The 23336-nt window shown below is 37.2% G+C and overlaps 1 protein-coding gene across 1 annotated transcript in view; it reads left to right on the top strand.

Moving 5' to 3' along the window:
- Positions 1-23336, top strand: part of fryl (furry homolog, like) — a 345361-nt gene that overhangs the window by 274884 nt on the left and 47141 nt on the right. Inside the window, exons 45-54 of the mRNA XM_069924697.1 lie at positions 569-666; positions 2157-2327; positions 3052-3192; positions 6294-6497; positions 7793-7954; positions 11244-11318; positions 11840-12016; positions 18382-18582; positions 19555-19725; positions 20378-20586. Of these exons, the coding sequence (XP_069780798.1) occupies positions 569-666; positions 2157-2327; positions 3052-3192; positions 6294-6497; positions 7793-7954; positions 11244-11318; positions 11840-12016; positions 18382-18582; positions 19555-19725; positions 20378-20586 (1609 nt within the window). The remainder of the gene's footprint in view (positions 1-568; positions 667-2156; positions 2328-3051; positions 3193-6293; positions 6498-7792; positions 7955-11243; positions 11319-11839; positions 12017-18381; positions 18583-19554; positions 19726-20377; positions 20587-23336) is intronic.

The raw sequence follows: 23336 nt of genomic DNA on the forward strand, positions 1-23336 counted from the left end.
AATGTTCTCATTAATTTAGACAGGTAAGCTGTTCTTAAAAATAAATCAAGTAGGATTATGAATTTTAAACACATGCAGGATGCAGTGAGATTGGATTTCTATGAAACATTGGTTAAATGGCAGATAGAATACTATGTTGGAGTTCTGAATACCTTTCTAAGAGGAAAGGTACTGGAGCTATTGAATAAAGTGTCACTACTAGAAATTAGAAATTTCTAATCAGAAATTAGAAATAATGTAGAAAAGCTAAAACTGTGTGAAGTGCTGGTATTGACGGGCTGTGGTGAGGATTAATGGTGATTTCAGTAATTACTAAAAAGTTAATTTGCATCAATTCTGCAGTAATTCCAATTTATAGGCTATTTTTATCACCTTGTCAGCAGAAAAAGAGGGCTAGATATTGTTTTCTTTGGGTCAGGTAACTCAAATTTAGCTGAATAAGTTTGATTGGTTTACTCTCAATTTTAATGAAATCAAATTGATAGGCAGTTATTTATCCTTTAAACTATTGACTAAATATTTCCTATAGTTATAATTTGGATTTGACATTACTTACATTTATTTTCAGGATTCCCATTAAATATTCTCTGCCTGCTACCTCATTTAATTCAACATTTTGATAACCCAACTCAATTCTGCAAGGAAACCGCTGACAGAATAGCAAAGGTATGTACCCAATTATGAACAATTTCTTAAATCAAAATAATTCATGTCAGTTATTCTTTGGAAAATTCCCATATGATAGAGGACTAATGCCATTGGATGTGTCAGTACAGATTAGTCTGTTGTGGATGCCTTTTAGAAAATGACTCAACAATTCAAGTAAGAGCACTCTGCTGGAGAAACAATTCAAGTTTAGCAAGTGCAGCCCTCGTGATCAAATTTTAACTAAAAGGAGGATTGGGTGACTTAGATAAGGGACTAGATATATTGTAGTCAAGTTTGATGCTGATGCACAAATAAGCGGGTTAGCAATTTTTGAGAAGGATACAAAGAACATTCAGAAGGTTCTGGATAGGTTAAATGATTAAACAAGAAGTTGGCATATGGAGCACAATTTTGGAAAATATGAGATCCTCTTATGAAGGAAGAATGAGAAAGGAAATTATTTTTAAACAGAAAGAATTTACAGAGGATCTAGGGGTACTAACATCTGAAACACAAAATTAGTTTGCCAGTTCTGCAAGTGATAGGGAAGACTAATGGAATTTTGGTCTTTTTTTCAAGGGATATGAAGTATAAATGCAGTGCACTTAGAGTGTGCAATTTTTTTTGTTGCTTCAAATTGAAGGTAGTGTAAAAAAGATAGACTGGGGTTTTAATATACAAAGAAGGATTAATCAGGCTAGGCCAGCACTCATCAGGGTGAAGAAGTGATCTTATTGAAACAAGGAAGATTGACAGGTGAATGCAAAAAGTAGGGGTTTTGTGATCTAGGAGGCATAGTTTCAGAAAAATAATTTGCGTATCTCGGGAAGAGATGAGGGTCATGTGTTTTTGAAATTCTCTACCCTAGAGAACAGTGGAGGTGGAGTCATTCAATGTGTTCAAAGCAGAGGCTGATACCCTTGAACTCCAGGAGTGTTAGGAGAGATCAGAAAGTAGTTACAAGACCAAGACTGGATCAGCCATGATCTTAATGAAGGGTGAAACAGACTTGTAGGAATGACAGGTCTGCTCTTACTTTTGCAAATGTAGGAACAATATCTGTTCATTAGAAAACTCGCTCAAGTATTGTGAAATGGCTGAAGCCCAGTTAAAAGAAGGTGGCTTGTTTTGCTTAAAAGAAAACAAAACTTAAAATAGCATGAAAATAAATACATTCTTTTAAGTTTTGTTTTCTTTTAAGCAAAACAAGCCAGCTTCTTTTAACTGGGCTTCAGCCATTTCACAATACTTGAGCGAGAAATAAAATAGCATGAAAATAAATACATTCTTTTATTTCTTAGAAACTTGAGATATTTATTTGGTGATTAAATTCATTTCAATTATAGTCACAAGAATATGTAAAAATATTTCTCACCAACACTTTGCAAAATAAATTAAGCTCAAGTAGTGAACAATTCAATTTTTTAAAAGTTATAAGCAAAAAATAAGTTGGTTTCTGTCCATATACTGTTTCCTTATTGTTGAACAACTCATTCCTTCCTCCTCAGGTTTGTGCAGAAGAAAAAACAGCCACACTGTCCAATCTGGCTCACATGATGAGCCTGTATAGCACACACAGTTATTCGCGAGATAGTTCAAATTGGATTAATGTGGTTTGCCGATACCTCCATGATGCATTCTCAGAAATCACTTTTAACCTGGTCACATACTTAGCTGAGGTAATTTTTTGAGGTTTAACTTACCTTTTCTGTGATAGAATTGGTGTTTTGTTATGTAGCTTCTTTTCAGTTAATTGATGGATTCCCAGAATTCTGACCTCTACCCCTTGTTCCTTCTATTTCATTGCTTCTTCCATTTATCATCCAATACTATCCCATTCTTCCACTGCTGGTTTCATTCTGCATTGATCAAATTTCTTGATCCTGGCTTGTTGATCTAAACAAATTTTTCACAAATTGCATATCTGCTTTAATTGGGAGTCTTGCATTCTACAAATTTAGAATTTTTTTCTTTTTCCTTTATTTGTTGTCCTACAGTAATGGGCTTGTAAATCAATGGATATTGTGACCTATCAAATGCGCTTTATGAGTTTTGCACTCCTTATTTTGGAAGCTCCACTCTGTGACATAAGTACAGCTGCAACTCTCACCCCTGTTTTAAGATGAAACATGCAGTAAATCCCCTTAGCTTAGCCTTGCCATATATTTGGCATAATTTTGATTTGCTCTGACTTGCTGTGAACAAAGCTGCTCCCACTGCAATTACTTTATAATGCAGAATTTATTAAATTGTAATTTACTGTGTAAACGCTTGTGATAATTACTTTCTTGCATTGGGATAGATTGCAATGAATTAAAATGGAGTTTGTCAGATGCTTTCAGAGCATAAATATACAGAGAAATGATTGCAAAAACTTTACCTATATATGATTTTTCTCTTCAGTTGTTAGAAAAAGGTCTAACTAGTATGCAACAATCATTACTACAAATTATATATAGCCTTCTGAGTCATATTGACCTCTCTGGAGCGCCAGTCAAACAATTTAATTTGGAGATCATGAAGATCATTGGGAAATATGTGCAGGTGAGTCAATAATCACACTGGTTTATTAGAAGTCATGATTTTTTTTCCCCTAAATATGTACGAGTATGCGAGTATGTAATTGCTCAAGAACGTGACTGTATTACGGATATTTTGATCTATTAATGGAATATCTTTCCAATATCCAAATCTAGCTTTGTGACATAATTTGATGGCGTCAGTTTGTAACTTGCATTGTAAGCATTATGTCAACTTCCATCTGACACATAGGGAATATAAAAACAGAAAATGCTGGATTTCCTTAACATGTCAAGCCACATCTTGACAAGAGAACCTCAGGGAGATGCCTGCAAAAATGAGCATTGTTGAATAAAAATCAGAATTTACAAATTATGTGCTCTTGTTTTTTTAAGAAGAATTAGCTACTTTTGAAGTGAAACTACTACAAAATTGAAGGTTGCCATGATGATATCTAAATTATAGCTTTAAATTGCATCATTAATTCATTTTTGTTGCCTGTTGAGTTCTGTAACGGTTTGAGAAACCAGATGTTCCTTATTTTTTTGGTTTGAATTATATTTAAAAAAACAACTAGGACGGCATGGTTGGCGCATTGCCTTTCCAGAGCAAGGGATTGGGACGTGGGTTCGAATCACGTGCTGTCTGTAAGGACTTGGTACGTTCTTTCCACGTCTCTATATGTTTTCCTTGGGTACTGCAGTTTCCTCCCACCGTTCAAAACATCCGAGGGTATTGGTTAATTGGGTGGCACGGACTCCTGGGCTGAAATAGCCTGTCTAAATTTAAATTTAGAATAATGTTTAAGTTCCTATTTTACATATGGGATTTTTACTTGATGCAAGTTCATGCACAGGAAAGCAGCACAGATTCTTGCATTTTAAATAAACCTGCATTAAAATGTCTGAGATATATATGGTGCTTTTTTTTTTACATTGTATATTTATTGCATCAAGATAACATCAGCATTTATGACAGTGGAGGGAACAGTATAAATTAAAAACTTGTTCTTCACAATCTGTAATTTGTTATTTGCTTTTAAATCTTTGACTTTTTAAATGCAGTGAACTTGAGGCTGACCGAGGAAGGAAAGTATTTGTTTTTATGCAGATACATATTGCTTCTTGTTAATCTTGGCTCTGCTGTCTAAACTGTTAAAACTATATAGACTGGAAGATACTGTCCAAAGAATCTATAGATGAGAAGGTGGGTTTTTGTGATAGAAATCTCAATCGCAAGGCACTATTACGATCCTGGAGAAGCCTGTCAGTACAGTATTCATTACAATAAATGTTTGAATTTTTATGTCCTCTCTATTTGTATTTGTCTTCCATAGTAATTTAACCCTAAAAGGATTTTGAAGGAATTTCAGCTGTTAGTTCAGCATGCGCATTTGCCCAAGGAAATAACAAATTCATGGCAATAAACAGTGAGCAAAGGCAAATATTCAGAATTTCCAATCGTAACAGAAAGAAACATTATGAAGGTATTATATGGAAAATGTTAGAAATATGCTCAGCTGTTATTCAAATCAAATGAAGCACAAGAGGGCAAAATTTACATTGTGCAACATTTTTCCTAGCTTAAATAAAAAAACAAGCCACCTCCATGGTATTTAGCATTTTCTGCACTAATTACAACATTGAATGCATATGTCCTATTTTAGGGATATTCATTCAACAGAACAAAATGCAAAAGCAAGATTTTAAAATGGAGGAGAAACGTTAAAGGGAAAGGTAGAGATCAGAATTGTGGAGTGAAGGTCAGGATTCAAACAAGGCTGAAGTGAAGGGGTCTGAGACTTCCCCTACCATTGAAATGTCCAGTCACTGGAGAATAAAATTGATGACCTGAGGGCAAGGCTACTCTACTAGAGACAAGTAAGACAAATCTCAGTTGCTTGATGCAGCAGTACCTGGCTAACAGAAAACACACCAGGCGCCGCTATCTGACCAGATGGTTTCATCATCCATAGACTGGATCGGAACTCGAATTCTGGAAAAGGGAGAGGAGGCAGTGTCTACTTTTTCATTAATACTGGGTGGTGCATAGGCATTGGAATTATATAGACCTCTTGGTCTACTGCCTTAGAGCAAATCTTGATTAAATGCAGACTCTTCTATCTAGTCTGGTAGTTCTCATCAGTGATTCTCACCAAGTTTACATTCCTCCTGATGTTGATTACTGCAGACACTTGCGGAGCTGCACGATGTGGTCAGTAAACAAGAGACGGCCTAGCCTGATTCACTACAAATCTTAGTTGGTGACTTTACCCAGGCCTGTGTCAAGAAAACCCAGCCTAACTACTACCAGCATGAAACCCGCTGTACCAGAGGTCCCAGCACACTTGATCACTGCTACACCAAGATAAGGAAGGCTTACCATTCTTTCCCGAGACCATACATTGGCAAGTCTGATCACCCGGCTGTGCTCCTTCTGCCTTCATACAAACAGAACCTAAAAAGAAAGTCTCCGGAGTTCAAGACAGCTTAAAGGTGGTCACAGGAGGATGAGGAATGGTGACAGGGCTTCCTCGAGTCAGCAGATTGGACTATATTCAAGGACCCTGCTGAAAATCCGAATGAGTGCACCAAGGCTGTCATATAACTATCAAAACAGCTGTTGATGAGTGTGTCCCCTCCAAATCATGCAGGGTTTTCCCCGACCAGAAGCCCTGGATGAACAATGAAATCTGGAACTTGCTGAGAGCCAGATCACGGGCATTTAAGTGCAGATATCAAGATCAATAGAGCAGGAGCAGGTATGACTTGTAGAAAGCTATCTTCTGAACAAAATGAGATCCCTGATGTAAAGGGAAACAACATGGGACACCCGACAACTGTGCCAGGGCATAAATACCATTACTTATTACAAAACCAAATCCAGAGAATGAACAGCACAGAGGGAATGGAATGGTGTAAATGCTTTCTTTAAAGGAAATAGTTAAGAATTGTCCTCAAAAAAAAAGTGCCAGTCAAACTTTTATGCAGTCAGATGACTTAGCCATCTCTTGTCGCTCTCTTAAGCATTGATTACATTTTACTTTTTCCTATTTGTAGCTGAGGCAAGCTATTGAAGCTTTCTTTACTTTACATGTACAGTCATTGTTTATTTATTTTATTTAGAGCCCATATTGGAAAGAAGCACTTAACATTCTGAAATTGGTGGTGTCTCGTTCAGCCAGCCTTGTTGTGCCAGATGAGGCACATAAAACAAATTATGGAATTGATTCATCCTCATCTCCTGAAATTTCTTTCACGAAAATTTGGAACAATGCTTCAAAGGAACTACCTGGAAAAACGCTAGATTTCCACTTCGACATCACTGAGGTATGAAACTGAAAATAATTTATTTTTTATTAATATATTTTCAAGTTGAACCCTCTACTGAGTGTTTGTTGATGTGAAACCATTTTTCCTGTATAATTTTGCTTTTTTTTTTGTTTTGTATTGTACAAATTTACAGCAAATATTTTTACTTAAAGGAGATGTTTACAATGCTCTCTTTGAAGATTTGTTTTTATTTTTTGATAGAGGAGATAAAGTTCACCAAAATGATGATACATTGGTGCTAACATTTGCCAAATTGACCTCAACCTTGGAAAATCTTCACTTCCTCCCAAATAGAAGCCAGAACAACTTCCACCTCTCCTCGTGACCAAGCTCCACCACTACCATTGTTTGCTGACCTTCCATTGTTTCCCTTATTTACATTTGCATTGTCATTTCTGCCTCTTCCCTTCTCTATCTTCACCTCAGTTCTTAGGTTAGCAACAATGTCCACTAAAGTCCATGGACTCCCATGATTATTCCGACTACACCACCTCTCACCTGCTTCCTCAAAGCACTGCATCCCATTCTCACAATTTCTCAAACTCCATCTAATCTCTTTTGCTGACCTGCCATAACAGGGCTCACTGGATATCTATGTTTTTTTTCCCCAATTGTGGATGCCTCTCCATCACAGCTGGCAAAGCACTCAATCGCATTTGCTCATTTCCTGTACTTTTGCTCTCACCCCTTTGGCTCCAGCAGAATAAGTTTTGATTTTTCATTGTGCAGCTGCCATTGCCTTTTTGTCTTCTCTCTCTTGATTTCATTCATCCTTTCTATCTACACATCCAGAGAAATTATCTGCAATTGACAAGCCTTCAACACCTTCTTTCAGTCAGTACCAGAACTGATTGTATCATTCATTATCTCTTGGTGTCCATTCAATTACCAACATTTCCATTGTTTTGCTTACCTCACTTCACTCCCTACACCTCAGCATCTTGAGACATTTCAGCGTGAACTTTCTTGTTATTTCCTTGGCCAAATGAAAGGGTCTGATGAAAGGTCATGGTTCTGAATGGTTGACACTGTTCTTCTTCTTTGGCTTGGCTTCACGGACGAAGATTTATGAAGGGGTAAATGTCCACGTCAGCTGCAGGCTCGTTTGTGGCTGACAAGTCCGATGCGGGACAGGCAAGCATGGTTGCAGCGGTTGCAGGGGAAAATTTGTTGGTTGGGGTTGGTTACTCTTTCCACAGTTGCTGCATGACCTTCTGAGCGTTTACAATGTTCTGTTTTTACTGCAAGTGCATTTTTCTAGTTTTTCTTTAATACCATTTTGATTTCAATAGACACCAATTATTGGACAAAAATATGGTGATCAACACAGTGCTGCATGCAGAAATGGAAAACCAAAAGTCATTGCTGTTACTCGAAGTACTTCTTCCACATCATCAGGATCTAATTCAAATGCCTTGGTGCCAGTCAGCTGGAAAAGGCCACAACTGTCCCAGGTACAGTGGACTCCACTCTACGTTTGCTCAAGATTAATTATTTTTTTCTTGAAACCAATGTGTTATTAATAAAGATATAGTTGTTTTTTTTCCCTGAGTGTAATACTGACTGCTGTTACGAGCCCAAAGGACCCCAAAACCCAGCAGCAATAGACATTCACCAAGACAAGTAGTTACTTAAACAAAAATTGTTTTTAATTATCTTTAAACATGAAAACAGAATTAAACTTCAACTTATCTCTATTAACTTAACTAACCTTAACCCCCTTTTAATTCTAACCACATGTGTAAATAATGTGTGTGTAAATTTAAGAAAATTTCTTTGGTTCACAGTTCAATCTCACTTCTCATTCTTCCAAATTCACTGGTTGCAGGCATTTCTTATACTGTGCACAGAATTTAATATGTATAAAGTTCACCAGGCTTTGGTGGTTGAAAGGTAAATGTCTACCGCTCAGGAAGGTTCTTTGGAGGTTTGCAGAGAGAGATTTGTTGATCCAGGATGTCCACAACTGAGGTACCATCATTAGTCACCTCAATGTCTTGCTGACGAAACTTGCCACATCAGAGTTCTCCAGATGATAACCTCTTTCTTTCAGGCTACCACAGAGTTCCTTTCCGTTTCACTTATTCCAAGAGAAAAGTCAGACAGATAGCACTTCCAGCCATCTGTCACTCTGGAGCTTTCTGTTTCAATTCCAACAAGCTTCCTGCTTGCTTCAGCTGCAACTGTTCAGTCTCTCCCTCTTCATCTTCCAACTGCTAGAAAGCCCATGTGACTCTCCCACTTGCAAACCCCCCACCCCCCCCACCTTCTCCAGCAAACAATAGGAGTTAGTCTTTTGCTCCCATCTGTTATCTCAGGTAAACAAAACTTCTCATTTACCTTTGAGTGAGCACTTTATAGAAAGGTCAAAAGCCTTATAAAAATGTTCAACACAGACGACCTGTCTCCAGTCGATTCATTTGATGACATCATTTCAATTAGCACCTACTTGTGGAATGTACATAGCATTCTCCATAGTTTCTGTAAAGTTCACTGAATAGGAATTCTTCAGCATTTCAAATATGATCTGTTTTAAAATGTGTATATATGTAACCTTCTTTAATTTTACCAATTATCTCCCAAATATATATTCCATTACACTGCAGAGTAATTCCACCAGGCAGTCTCCAAGTGGAGAAGTGTCCATGCACTTCTCCAGCCTCAATAATGCCAGTTGCAAATGAGTGAGTTCTAAAAAAGAGGCTGGAGCTTTCAAAACCATGTTCAGCACAGAAACCAGCCTTCAACCTACATTTTTGCCCATCCATACGTAATCCATTTGCTCATATTAGGACCATATCCTGCAAAGACTTGACTATTCAAGTGTCTATCTACATGCCTCTTCAACATAATAATTTTATCTGATTTCACCACCTCCTGGCAACTATTTATATATTCCAGATAAGTTTTTTTTTTGGCAAAAGAGGCTTACCCTCAGGTCCCTTTAAACCTATGCCCTCTTGTGTTTGATGCCCCTGCCATGCAGGAAAAAGATTTTGGCTGTCCAACAATACCTATAATCATGTAATGTACTTCCGTCAGGTCACTCCTCAATTTGTATTGGAAAACAAGCCAAGCTAAAGTCCTCCAATTGAGGCAACATCCTAATGAATTACCTGAAAACTCTCCAGTGCAATCTGTCCCCAAGTGGATTATCCATTTAGCCTTCCTCCTAAGATCTTCTTGTCTTTAGCCAATTCATAGTGTCAAGAAATGGCTGAGAGTACTGCATACAAGCAAAGGTTATGGGACCAGACAACATACCATATTAGTTCTGTAGTAACTTCGGCTTCAACAGTACCTTTCTGTTGCAAGGTTGCACAATGTTCAATTCCATTTCCAACTCCTCATCAAAAATAAAAGCAAACCATGCCTGCCTGCAGTAGACATTTGCCATATTCAGTCAGGAACTGATAAAAATTGCAAGAAATATTTGTGCCACAATAAAACAGTGATTCATAATGACTGTTTACAACAATGGAGCCTGACTACCTGTCCTAATATTCAACATGTTATAATGAAAGAGTCTCATATCATTAATATCTTGGGGGTCTGGTGTCACCATAGTCCTGAAACTTGACCTGACAAATGTTATGGCTATAGAAGCATTTTAGTCAAGGAGTCATACAGCACAGAACTTGTCCATGTCAACCAAGTTGGCATTTTGGGCTGGTCACATTTGCCTTTATTTGGTCCATATTCTTTAAATCAGTTCCTGTGCATTTATTGTCCTATGATATTTTGAACATTGAAATTTCTTGATGAAAGTCTTAAGCCCAAAACATTGGTTATATATTTTTATCTTTGCTGTATAAAAGGAGCTATTTGACCTGCTGAATTTCTCCAGCATTGTGTTTCACCACAAAGGACAAAGCATCCTGCGTAATTGCAATCCATCCATAACCCTGAACATTCATTTGATTCACCCCTGGTGGGCAGTAGCTACAGCATGTGCCATGAACAAGATGCATAGTTTTTATTTAGTGAATCTAATCTGATGACACCTTTCAAACCATAAAGTCAACCATTCAGAGGAAAAGGGTAGCAGTTGCTAGGGAAAACCCCTGGCCAAAAGATTTATTCCTTCTTTCTTGGGTCTAAATCCTGGAATTCTCCATTCAGCATCACCATAGAAGTATCTCTACCATAAGGACTGCAACAATTCAAGAAGTGCCTCAGTACTACCTTCGCAAAGGCAGTTGGGCAATAAATGCTGGCCTTAAGAGCAACAAATGATTAATGAATATTTTTTTTAATGTTACCAAAATCTTTTCGCTCGAATCCAATGGAAATACAATATCATTCATTTCAATTGAATCTAGAATTATGTTTAATAATCTATTAAAAATACCATAATCTATTAAAACACCATTTATATCATTAATTATTTCTATTAAGGGGTATTATTTTGCTTAATAGACCTCTTTCTTATGAATGGGGTTGCAAATATCCCTGACATCAAGCTAAAAGAGGCCAGATGCACTTTGTGTTCGGCCATTCTCATCCGTACTCCTGGACATCACTTCTGGAGCCTGGACACATTGACACAAACCTCTAGCTCATCTTCAACCTCTGCATTACAAAACATGGGCACAGAAGTGTAGGGTAGCCAACAATTCTCTGCATTTACTGGCTAATGGTAAGAATCAACCTACTGAAATTTTGATGTACTTCGATTTAGTGGTGGTTTTTAATCTTTATAACCTTTGTGATCTCTTGAAACATTTGTCTCTCTTATTTTAGAGAAGAACAAGAGAGAAATTAATGAATGTCCTCTCACTTTGTGGCCAAGAAGTCGGTCTCCCAAAGAACCCATCGGTAGGTTAAACCTCCTTATTTTACTGCAATAATATCTTGAGTTTACAAGCTAATACATACACAGTAAAACCCCTGTTATCCAGAATTTTAACAACTGGCAGCCTTAAGCAACCAGCAAAAAAATTGCAGAAAATATATAGTTTTAAAAATATGAAAGTTTAAAATTGGCACATCTCGCTGATAGTTCGCCAATTCAAATAACACCCAATCTCAAACAAATGGAAAATTCAGTTATCTAGCATCTACCAACCCCCATACATGCCTGATACCAGGGGTTTTACTGTATTTTAATTAGTACTTCTTTGTTCACATATACTTGTTGAAAAGGTCTATTTCCTGTTTTCATGGCAAACCAAAAGTATTTCATTCAAAATATCAAGTGGAAGCAAGGATAAAAGTGGGCTTCCCATTGGATCAGGGATAACTATGGAAGGGAATAGAAAAAAAGAGGACAAGAGTAATGCAATATTTTTCCATTTATGTCCCATGCCTGTATCTAAATTAAAATCATTTTTTTCTAGGTTGTATTTTCATCCAGTGAAGACCTGGACATTTCAGAACAACAAACAAGTTTAATTTCCACAACTGAAGATCCAGTAAGAGAGGAGGAAGTACCAATAGAAGATGCTAATAGTGAACAACAATTTGGAGTGTTGAAAGATTTTGATTTCTTGGATGTTGAATTGGAAGATGCAGAGGTAAAAAAGATACAAAATGAGAAACTAAAGTTATGCAGACTTTTACTGTATTGTATCAAGGACATGCTTTTTGAGATAAGTATTATGAAAGGAAATTTCATTATAATATACAGTTGAGTCGTGCTTTATTTCGAACCATGGAGCATTACAGCCTAGAAACAGGCCCCTTTAGCCTTTCTAGACTGTGCCGAACCATTTTTTTTGCATAGTCCCACTGACCTGCATCCAGACCATAGCCCACGATACCTCTCCCATCTATGTACCTGTCCAAATTCTTCTTAATTGAGTCCGCATTCACTACTTCAGCTGGCACACTCCACCACTCTCTGTGTGGCATTCCCCCTCATTTTTCCCTTAAACTTTTCCCCTTTCACCCTAAACCCATGTCTTGTTTGTATCTCACCTACCCTCAGTGGCAAAAGCCTATCTACATTTACTCTATCCCCGTCATAATTTTAAATACCTCTATCAAATCTCCCTTCATTTTTCCAAGCTCCAGGGAATAAACTCCTAACCTGTTTCACTTTTCCCTATAACTCAATTTCTGAAGTCCGGGCAACATCTTAGTAAATCATCTCTGTACTCTTTCTATCTTATTGATATATTTCCTGTAGTTAGGTAACCAAAGCTCCAATCAGTACTCCAAATTTACCATAACATCCCAACTCCTATACTCAATACTTTGATTCATGAGGCCAATATGCCAAAAGTTTTCTTTACAACCCTATCCACCTGTGACACAACTTTCAGGGAATTCTGTATCTGTATTCCCAGATCACTCTATTCTACTGCACTCCTCAGTGCCCTACCATTTATTGTGTATGTCCTTTATTGGTTTGTCCTTCCAAAATACAAATACACCCACTTGTCTGTATTAAATTCCATCTCTCCTTTTTCCATCCGGTCCAGATCCCTCTACAAGCTTTGAAAACCTTCTTCACTGTCCATAACACCTCCAGTGTTGGTGTCATCTTTAAACTTGCTGATTTAATTTACCACATTTTTATCCAGATCATTGATATAGATAACAAACAACAATTATCCCAGCACTGATCCCTGAAGCACACCACTAGTCACAGGCCTCCAATCTGAGAAGCAATCATCCACCACTTCTCCCTGGCCTCTCCTGACCAGCCATTGTCAAATCCATTTCATTATTTCACCATGAATACCTAGAGTCTGAACCTTCCTGAAAAACCTCCCATGTGGGACCCTGTCAAAGGCCTGACTAAAGTCCACGTAGATAACATTTACAGCCTTTCTTTCATCAACTTTCCTGAGTACCTCCTTGAAAAACTCTATAGGTTTGGTTAAACTCAATCTACCATGCACAAAGCCATGTGGACTCCCTAAATCAGTCCTTGACTATTCAAATAATTGCATATCCGATCTTCTAGGACACCTTCCAATAATTTACCTATGACTGACTGACGTCAGGCTCACTGGTATATAATTTCCAGGGTTACTTTTGGAGCCTTTTTTAAACAACAGGGCACCCGTGGTCAAGGACATTTTAAATTTTTATGCCAGAACCCCTGGAAATTCTACTCTAGTTACCTTCAAGGTCCAAGAAAATATCTTGTCAAGCCCTGGGGATTTATCCACCCTTACACTTTAAGACAGTAAGCACTTCCTCCTCTTTAATCTTTGTAGGTTCCAAGACCTCACTGCCTGTTTTCACAACCCTGTGCCTGTTTCTTGAGTGAATACTGATTGGGGGGGAAAAAAAAAATTTAAGATTCCCCCCCCCCCCCCCCCCTATCTTTTTTTGGCTCCATACAAAGCTGACCACTCTGAAATTCAAGGGGACCAATTTTTTGTCCCTTACCATTCTTTTGCTCTTAATATACAAATAGAATCCCTTTGGATTTTCCTTCACATTGTCTGCCAAAGCAACCTCATGTCTTCTTTTAGCCTCCTGATTTCTTTCTTGAGGTTTTTCTTGCATTTTTATACTCCTCAAGTACCTCATGTACTCCATGTTGCCGATACGTGTTATACACCTCTCTCTTCTTCCGAACCAGATCCCCATTATCCCTCAAAAACAAAGGTTCCCTATGTCTGCTGACTTTGCCTTTAATCCTGACAGGAGCATACAAACTGCACTCTTAAAATTTCACCTTTGAAGGACTTCCACTTACTTTGCACATCTTTGCCAAAAAATAACTTATCCCATCCCTGTCTCATTTCCTCAAAATTGGCCTTTCTCCAATTTAGAATCTCAACCTGAGGCCCAGAGCAAACCTTCTCCATAATTATCTTGAAACTAATGGCAATAAGATCACTGGACTTGAAATGTTCCCCTCCACATAATTTGTCTTAAAGTAGTGCTTCAAACTTGAACAAATTCCATTAAAAAAATATCCTGCTATTTTATTTCCCAGCTGAAATTTTAGTAAAGTAAAACACTGGAGATGTCCATCTTAGTAACCTCATCTAAGTAAATAAAAAATAAAACAGAACTCTGCTAACAAAGCAAAGGGCCAGGAATCTTGCCAGGCCTATCATAATAACCTCATGGGATATAGATAAAAAAGGCTCTAGCAGTGAGAATTCTTGCACCATGAACCAATGTGAAAAGAATTTAATTTTCTAAGCTATGTTTGGTTTATACTTGCAGAGTGGAGATCCTCATGTCAAAGTATATTTAGTATGGAGGTCTGAGTTGACTCAAGCAAGGTGCCACTCATCACGAGTGTAAAAATAAGAGAACTTTTGTTTGGTTACACATAGAATACTTCATGAAATTCTGATTGCTCCATTTCAGAAAGGATATGGAGGCTTTGGAAAGGGTACAGAAAAGGTTTACCAGGATGTGGTCTGGTTTAGGAGATATCAGAATGAGTTATAGGGAGAAATTGAACAAATTACTTTGGAGCAAAAAAGGTTGAGAGGAGACCTGGTAGAGATTTTTAAAAGCATGAGAGGTATTGATACAGTGGACAGTCAGGTTCTTTTCCCTAGGGTAAAACAGTCACATGCATTTAAGGTTAAGGGGAGGAAGTTCAATGGAGATGTGTGGGGCAAATATATGCAGTGGAGAGGAAGGCACCGGAACAATCTTCCAGGGATAGTGCTGAAAGCATTTAAGATGCTTCATGGTAGACAAATGAATATGAAGGGGATGGAGATGTACTGTATCTATCGTACAGCAGCAACATATTTTTTTGTTTGATTTGAACATCATGTTTGGCATAGACTATTGGGTCAAAGGGCCTGTTTCTTTGCTATGCTGTCTGTGTTCTATCAGAAAATATATAAATATTGTGGCAACCCAGTTAAGTGTCTGGAACATGGATTTTTGTATGTGCTGTAATCAGTGCAGATAATGCAGGATGAGAAGGATTTTAAGGCAGCATCTTGGCTTCCTCATCTAATGATTGGTGCAATATTCATGTGTGGATAGAGTCATTTGGCTTGCTCCAGAGACTTTCTATTTGCAGACTACTCTATAAGGCAATCCCTTGAAGCCCAAGCTATGTGCTTTTCAGCTGAGGGAGGGGCTTGCTGATGCTGTAGCTGCTGTTAGCCTGTTACTGTAGCTACAGATTTTGGGCTCCATTTCTCTTCGGAGCCCTTCTCCTGACCTTCACCTCCTGTCTTCATTCTCCATACCTCTTTGGCATGTACTGAAGTGCACTCCAGGGCTAATGCAGTTCACAAAATCTCATCTTGAGGAGACCAACGATATTTTCCTCTGTTATCCTAATTCTTATAGAGCCTGTTATGAAAGCAGCCACAAATCTAAAAGGTAGGCCTTGTTCTACCTTGTCCTACTTCCAGATATTATTGGCCACTTAAGAGCTTCAGCTGTATGTACACTCTCAGGATAAAGGAGGCATGTGTTCATCCTTGAAACATGAGAAAGTTCTTTCCATGATCTGCAACAAGCCTTGCATTGAAATTCTTCCACTTAATGCAAAGAAACTGGGTTTTTTAATGGGAACCCTAATGGAAACATGAGTTGCTGACTGCACTTGTCACATTCCACTGCCTGGTATGCCACCAGTTGGTCACTGAAATCAATGTAGAAGAAATCTAATGTTGTGGTGAACAGCAAATCAGGGGACATGATAAAGATCTGTTCTCCAAGGTTAGAAAGAACTTGTTGTGATTAAGTTGAAAGTTATCATGACCTTGATGTTCACACAAAGAGCAATGCCAGAGCAAAAGTATGGCAAAACTCTTTCTGTGGAATGTCACACACCTCACTATTTTAGCACTGGAAAACTTGGACGTGAATGCATTGTTTATCGAGGTTCTGGTAGGATATATTGCCTCTGGAAATAGGCTCCTCGCAGATAGGCATACTTTTGCTTTCTATCCCAAGGTCACTAATCAACACTAGTGGCCACCATGGCCATAATGATGTCTCTAGTTTTACTAAATTTTGCAGAATTTGAACCTAAAAATTGGAAGTTGAGTGATCCAGTTCCTTAGTGCATATTTCATATCACCCCTTTGTGCAAACTTAGTTCGGTTGATTAATGAAAATAATAAAAAGAAGTATAGTATATTGTGTTGGTACTACAATCTATTTCATCTGCTTGAAATTTCATCAATTTTACCCTTCAAATTGAAAGAATTTAAATATATTGTAGGAGAAAGATTTTGGTGCAATAATTTTCCAACATGGTCAGTTGTTTTTAAGTAACAAACTGCTAATCAGAAATGCATGTATCCAATGCGAAATTTGTTGTTTATAGCTCCACATAAGCAAAAAGGGAGAGAGGCAAATAATGTTAATCTTTGCTGATTTCTTAGCATGTTCCTGAGTATTTTCTTTGAATGTTAAGCAGTTTTTATGTTTAAAATAACTGACTCATTTTTGCAAATACATCACTTTCCCTTGGGATATGTTTTGATATCCTTTGGGACATTAAGTGGAATATAAAATTGAGAATCGGTTTGTTTATTGTCACCTGTAGCAAGGTACAGTGGAAAAGTTCATCTTGCATACAAATCAGCAAGGCAAATAATTATTTGCAAAAAATAAGAGGTATGTTCATCAAAAAAAATTATTGAACAGAATAATTTCCTTTGCTATATACTTTGCTGCGATTGATATTTTTTGTTTTTGCAGCATTTTGTGTGTTTATAATGATTGTAGCTTTTAAGGATGTGGAATATATATGTTAGCTGAGTAGTTATATTTGCTAAAAATATCTAAAGATGTTGATAAATGACATCTTAATTTATTTAAATGAACATGGAGGGCATTAATGTAATTTTTTATTTGAAGTAAAAATTTGATTTTTTTTTCTCCATAAAAATTGATACTTTATGTGGAAGACAGTGGAGGAATTGTTTGGAAAATTATTAACAGTAGCTAATATTATTTAAGATTTAATTTTGTCCTGAGGTCTTAAGGGCAAGATTTAACCATGAGCAGGTGAAAAGTGGTCGTTTTCAAAAAAAACCAAATTAGTTTAACAGTGTGAGAACAATCTGTCAGATGTGAAGTTTCAATTGGTCGCCTGCCATAAACACTAGTAAATTAAATGCTATTATCCAGTCTTTTCTCAAAACATTGGTAGTTTTTAAAAGCATTCTCATTGTGTTTTAATATATTTTCAATATCTAATGATTGACGATTGATGGTAAACTGTGTAGTCATTCACAATTGGAAAAAGGGTGAAGTAGCCAGATTCATGCCTTTAAAAAGCAGGTGATTTTCACCCACGTCACATCCTAATTAAATGTCTGTTAATTTTAATGTAATTATGTTTGTTGAGATTAAGGCGTACTCCTGTTTTCTCACATCGTGCCAAATATTTCTCTTTTCTTACTTTTTAATGCTGGTCATCTCTTTTCTTCATTGCTAACCAGGAGCTGCAGGTAAGTTGCAGCCTGGAGCAGTGTTTTGTAAAGTTATTGTCTTGTGTGTGATGTTGAATGTTCATAGTACAGTATTACTGTGCGGGGCCTTGCTGTTCTGTTTATATTTGTCTGCATATTTTGGCTATGTGTAGGACATGCCTATGTATAATTATCAGAAAATAAAATTAATACATAAGCTATACTTTGAAGGATCATCTAACAAGTTTTTATGGATAATTTTTATTCTCAAATTGCTTTAACTTGTATAAATACATCAGTTGCATACTTAAAGTGCTGTTATGGGTGAGAATGAGCTGCGTGTTATTTTAGTTGACTGTAGTTCTTTGTATACTTCCACCTGTGGGTATTTCAGTAAATCACTGAGGATTAGCAGCTATGCAGTGTGTTTTGGGAATAAGCTATTTTCATCACAACACTCTAATATATCGTGCTATGGCAATGTTTAAATTGATACTATGAAAAAAAGCCGCCAGAACATTCTTTCTGTTTAAAAAGTAATAAATTAATACATAAAACTATTGCAGGGTGAAAGCATGGACAACTTTAACTGGGGTGTGCGGAGGCGCTCATTGGAAAGCATTGAGAAGGGTGATACACCATCGCTTCAAGAATTCCAGTATTCAGGAAGTACACCCAGTTTAAACTTAACGAATCAGGAGGACACTGATGAGTCATCTGAGGAGGAAGTACTGACTGCTAGTCAAATATTAACCCGCACACAATTAGTAAGTCATCATGTTTTCCTTGAACATCAATATTTATAACTACTTGTATTTTTTGAGACATGATCTGTTCATAAAAATATTCGTGGAATATTCATGAAAATCAAATAACTCATAGAAAATGTATGAAACAGGAGATTATTTGAATCATTAAATTTGTGTCAGTCATAAAACAGCTCCCTGCGCGAGAGACATAAGTGACTGCAGGTGCTGAAATCTGGAGCTAAAAAACAATCTGCTGGAGGGTCAAACAGCATCAATGGGGTGGGAGGGGGGGGGGTGGGGGGAAGAAAAGATTTGATGAAGGGTTTCAACCTGAAATATTGTCATTTTCTTCCCCACTTCTCATTGACGCTGCTCAACCCACTGATTTCCTCTAGCAGATTGTTTCTAGTTTCCAATTCTATGTTATACTATTTAGCATATAGTCATGGAAGTAACTGTTGTTCAAGAACACATTTTAAAAATGAAGATGATCTCTTCCTCTTCTATACTTTCAGGAAAGACTCCTACTCCTCTGGTCAACCAACCAGACCATCTATATCCTGAATCAAAACCTTCACTATCAACCACTAAACTATTTTTGTACCATCTTTACGTGTCTATTATTCGTTTAAATTATAGAGATATACAACAAAACAGCAGGGGACTGTGCCTTGCAGCCCCTCACTAGTAACAGCCTTCTTACCTTAAAAGTACCGATGCATTACCTTTTGCTTTTTGCCACTTAGCTGTTGCTGCCCATGGGTTAGAATGAACATTTTGGATTGAGAATAGATTGCTTTGAAAAACTCTAGATAATAAACCGTCCTGCTATGTCTTAGTGTTTGGCAACTTCTTTGGTTTGTGATTCACCATTTTTAGTATTTCTGGTGGCAATGACTACTTTTTATTTCTTCCTCGAGATAGTTAACTTTGGTATTATATACCTGTATATCGTTTTATTCTCACACAAATTCTTCCTTCTTCCCTTAGCTAAACAGTGATTCATCAACATATGATGGTGTACCAAATCATGTGGATTTCCTGCTGCAGTCAAGAGACACAGCAATCATGGTGGTGTCTGAAGAAGCACCACTGCCTAGAGCTGAGACCCCAAACTTAGAGAAACTTCTTCCAGATAGCGCTAACAACCAGCTGCCTGAGGTGGGACACAATGTGGGGAGAAATATGGGTTGGTGCATGGCTGATTTGGGATCTTTCTAATTCTGTTTATTCCTTGTATTTCTGCATTGAATGCTGATTTGAAACTGCAGATTCATTAAACCATTGAAGTTTCAATAGTTTTAACCCATACTAGTTTGTTATACAAAATGTATGTGCTATAAAAATCCTTAAAGGATTGTTTTAGTCACAAACTGTCAGTACAGGCAAAAAAGTCCTCCTTTAATATAATCAACATGATTGGTGCTTTTGCTGAAGTAAAATTTAAAGGAGAATCTGCAGTCTCTTCTAGTTAATCTTATGGTCATGAAAGTGATGGTGATTTTTCTAAGCAACAAATCTTCAAAGAAAATCAGGTAATGGCTTGGTTGTGTTTATCTTGGCTTTGCATTATGTTGAATGATTGGGGTTGAGATTGTGGGTACTAGCCTCAGGCTTGCTGTGTTAGCACATCTGTGTTACCTATTCTTAAAATGCCTTTGTAAAGACCAGTGGAATAAGGCCGGGGCTAAACCTGATTTGTAAGTATTAACATTATTTTTCATAATAACAATTAGAATCTAACACTATTTTTTGTCTAAAATTGTTATTTATGTTATTGTAGATAAAATTCCAGTTCTTTGTTTAATTACAGGATGTCAATGTGTCTGTGAAGGATGAACTGGCCAGCACTGTTAATGAAGACATTGGTTCAGACATCAACCATGAATCCCAGAGGTTTCAAGAGCTTCTTGCTCCAGGCAGTTCACCAGAATCCATTTGTGAAGAGGATGTCACACTTGCTCTCAAAGAGCTGGATGAGAGATGTGAAGAGGAGGAGGCTGATCTTTCTGGACATTCAAGGTAGTTAGATCAAGATTATTCATGTAAGAAAACAACTGAGACATCAGGTTGTTCTTTTCACCTGGTGTACATTTTGTTAGTCAGCTTTTGCTGTCTGTTTGAAATTGAATTAAAATAATTGCTATTACAGTATACTTCCAATTAACTGAAAACCAAACAACTGGAATTTCGAATATCTGGAAGTTTTTCTCAGGTAACATGATGTCACAATTTGAAAAAAAAATTACCCACCATGCTCAAGTGGGGATTCGTGTGGTTAGTGCCATTTTGAATCAACTGAGCTCTTGGTTGTTGGTCCAAGATACAGCTGCAAGGTCAAGATTTCACCCAACTGCTCAAGTGGGTCTCTTCATTAGAACCAACGGAGCTCTCATGAATAGTACTGTTGGAAGATACAGCTCTGGTATGAGACTGTTGCATTGTTAGCGCCTTTGGAATCAACGGGGCTCTCATGTACAGTGTTCTGTTGGAAGATACAGCTCTGGTGTGGATCTGTCATGCTATTAGCGCCGTTTTGAATCAATGGGACACTTGTGTACAATATGCTGTTGGAATTTACAGCTCTGGTGTAGGTCTTTTGCGCTGTTAGCACCATTTTGAATCAATGGAGCTTTTGTGCACTATGTTTGGAAGATCTACAGTAGTTGTAATGGCAAAAAGGTCTGCAGATAGCACTGTTGATATCAGTGAGAAGAAAAGGAGAAAGTGTTTTATGTCTGTCTATAGAACAGAAAGTCAATCTGTTGTCAAAACTGGGCAGTGGTGTAAGTGTGAAACATCTAACAGAGGAGTATGGTGTTGGAACAACCATAGTCCATGACCTGAGGAGACAGAAGGATAAACTGTTGAAGTTCTATTCAGAAGTTAATGAAAGATAGAAAAACACTGTGTAAAGGTAAAAATTAAGAACTGGAGCAGGTATTAATGGAATGGATCAGACAGCATCGCAGTGAACACATGCCACTTGGTTTTCTGATCATGAGACAAGCAAAGCTTTCATGATGAACTGAAAATTGAAGAGAACTGAATATTCAGCAGGCTGATTGGGCAGATTTAAGAAAAGACATAACATTAAAATATTAAAGATGAGTGGCGAAAAAGCATCTGCTGATCATGAAGCAGCGGAGAGATTCATTGATGGGTTTGCCAAAATCATTGCTGATGAAAGCCTGAAGCCGGGACAAGTCTATAACACAAATGAAACATCACTGTTTTGGAGCTTTTGGACTAGAAGAACACTGGCAACAGCTGAGGACGCAGCCCCTACAGGAATTAAGGATGCCAAGGACAGAATAACTGTGCTGGGATGTGTTATTGCAGCAGACACACACATGTGTAAGCTGGCCGTGATAGGCAAAAGCTTGCATCTTTATTGTTTTAAAGGATTGAATTTCTTACCAGACCATTATTATGCCAACATAAAGGCATGGATCACGAGGGATATCTTTCTGATTGGTTTAATAAACATTTTGTTCAGCGGGTCGTGCTCACTGCAGGGAAGCTGGGCTGGATTCCGACTGCAAGATTTTTTTTATTCCTTGACCACTGTTCTGCTCATCCTCCAGCTGAAAGTCTCAACAAAGATGATGGTCATGTCATGTACCTTCCCCCAAATGTGACTTCTTAATTCAGCCATATGGCCAAGGTATCTTAAGATCACTGAAGAGTGAATGTAAAAATACTTTCTTGAGCAACATGCTGTCAGCAGTGAACAGAGGATTGGGTGTGTTTACCATAAAGGATGCCATTTATGCTGCTGCCAATGCTTGGAGCCGAGTGAGTAAAGACACGATAGGTGGCACTTCCCAAGTTCTAGTATTTCCCAATTTGAAAACATGTCATCTCCAAAGAAACTTAAGCGACAATATTTCCAACTTACTATATCTTATTAATCCAATAAACCAAATTTTGCAGTTGCAGCTTTAAGTAGCTTTAATTTGTTAAAAAAATGGATAAACATTTTGCATAACTTTGCATTGAGATTTTCATGGCAATGAATAAACAAAGCATTCTTGATAATGATATTCAACTTCAAACAGAAATAAGAAGAAATAGACAAAATATTTTGAATTAAGATGAATTTAAAGAAAAGTATCTCAAACTTGCGTCCTGTTCATAATTCTTCAAAGAATGAAATTGTCACTATGGTAACACTACAAACAATACTTTCTAAAAGGGAAAGGCACAAAATTAACTACGATTCAAAAACACAAGGTTTCACCCTTTACCTTCCAGGCCTCTCATTATTATAATAGACATCAATGGCGAATATATAATTTCTATTACAGATTAAAAAATAAATATGGTAAATAAAAGATTAGAAATTAAAACTTTCTGCTTCTTGTAAAATACAGATTTAGTAATAGGTTGATTTAAGTAACCAGTCTTGGTTTTAATCCACATTTGCTGAATGAAACCTTTTTTGTCTGGAAATGTTTCCACGATTTTCCCCAGCAACTAAAAACTTCTTGGTGCGCAGAATTGTCGATGATAATTACAACGTCATTGCATTAGCTTTTGACCATTTTTGTAATAATGAAAGATATTCTTTAACCCATCTTTTCCAAAATAAATCTGTAATAAACTGCACTTGTCTCCATCTGCATCTTACATAAATATCTTCTTTCTGAAATTGACCCAGAGGCATTAAAGGTTTAGATTTAAGAAGTAAGAGATAATTCAGTGTAAGTGCCTCAACGTCATTTGAATTGACAGAAATTTTCGTTATTGGACGATTATTTAAAATAGTT

Source organism: Narcine bancroftii, chromosome 3 (assembly GCF_036971445.1).
Source record: "Narcine bancroftii isolate sNarBan1 chromosome 3, sNarBan1.hap1, whole genome shotgun sequence".
In the NCBI taxonomy this organism is placed as follows: Eukaryota; Metazoa; Chordata; class Chondrichthyes; order Torpediniformes; family Narcinidae; genus Narcine; species Narcine bancroftii.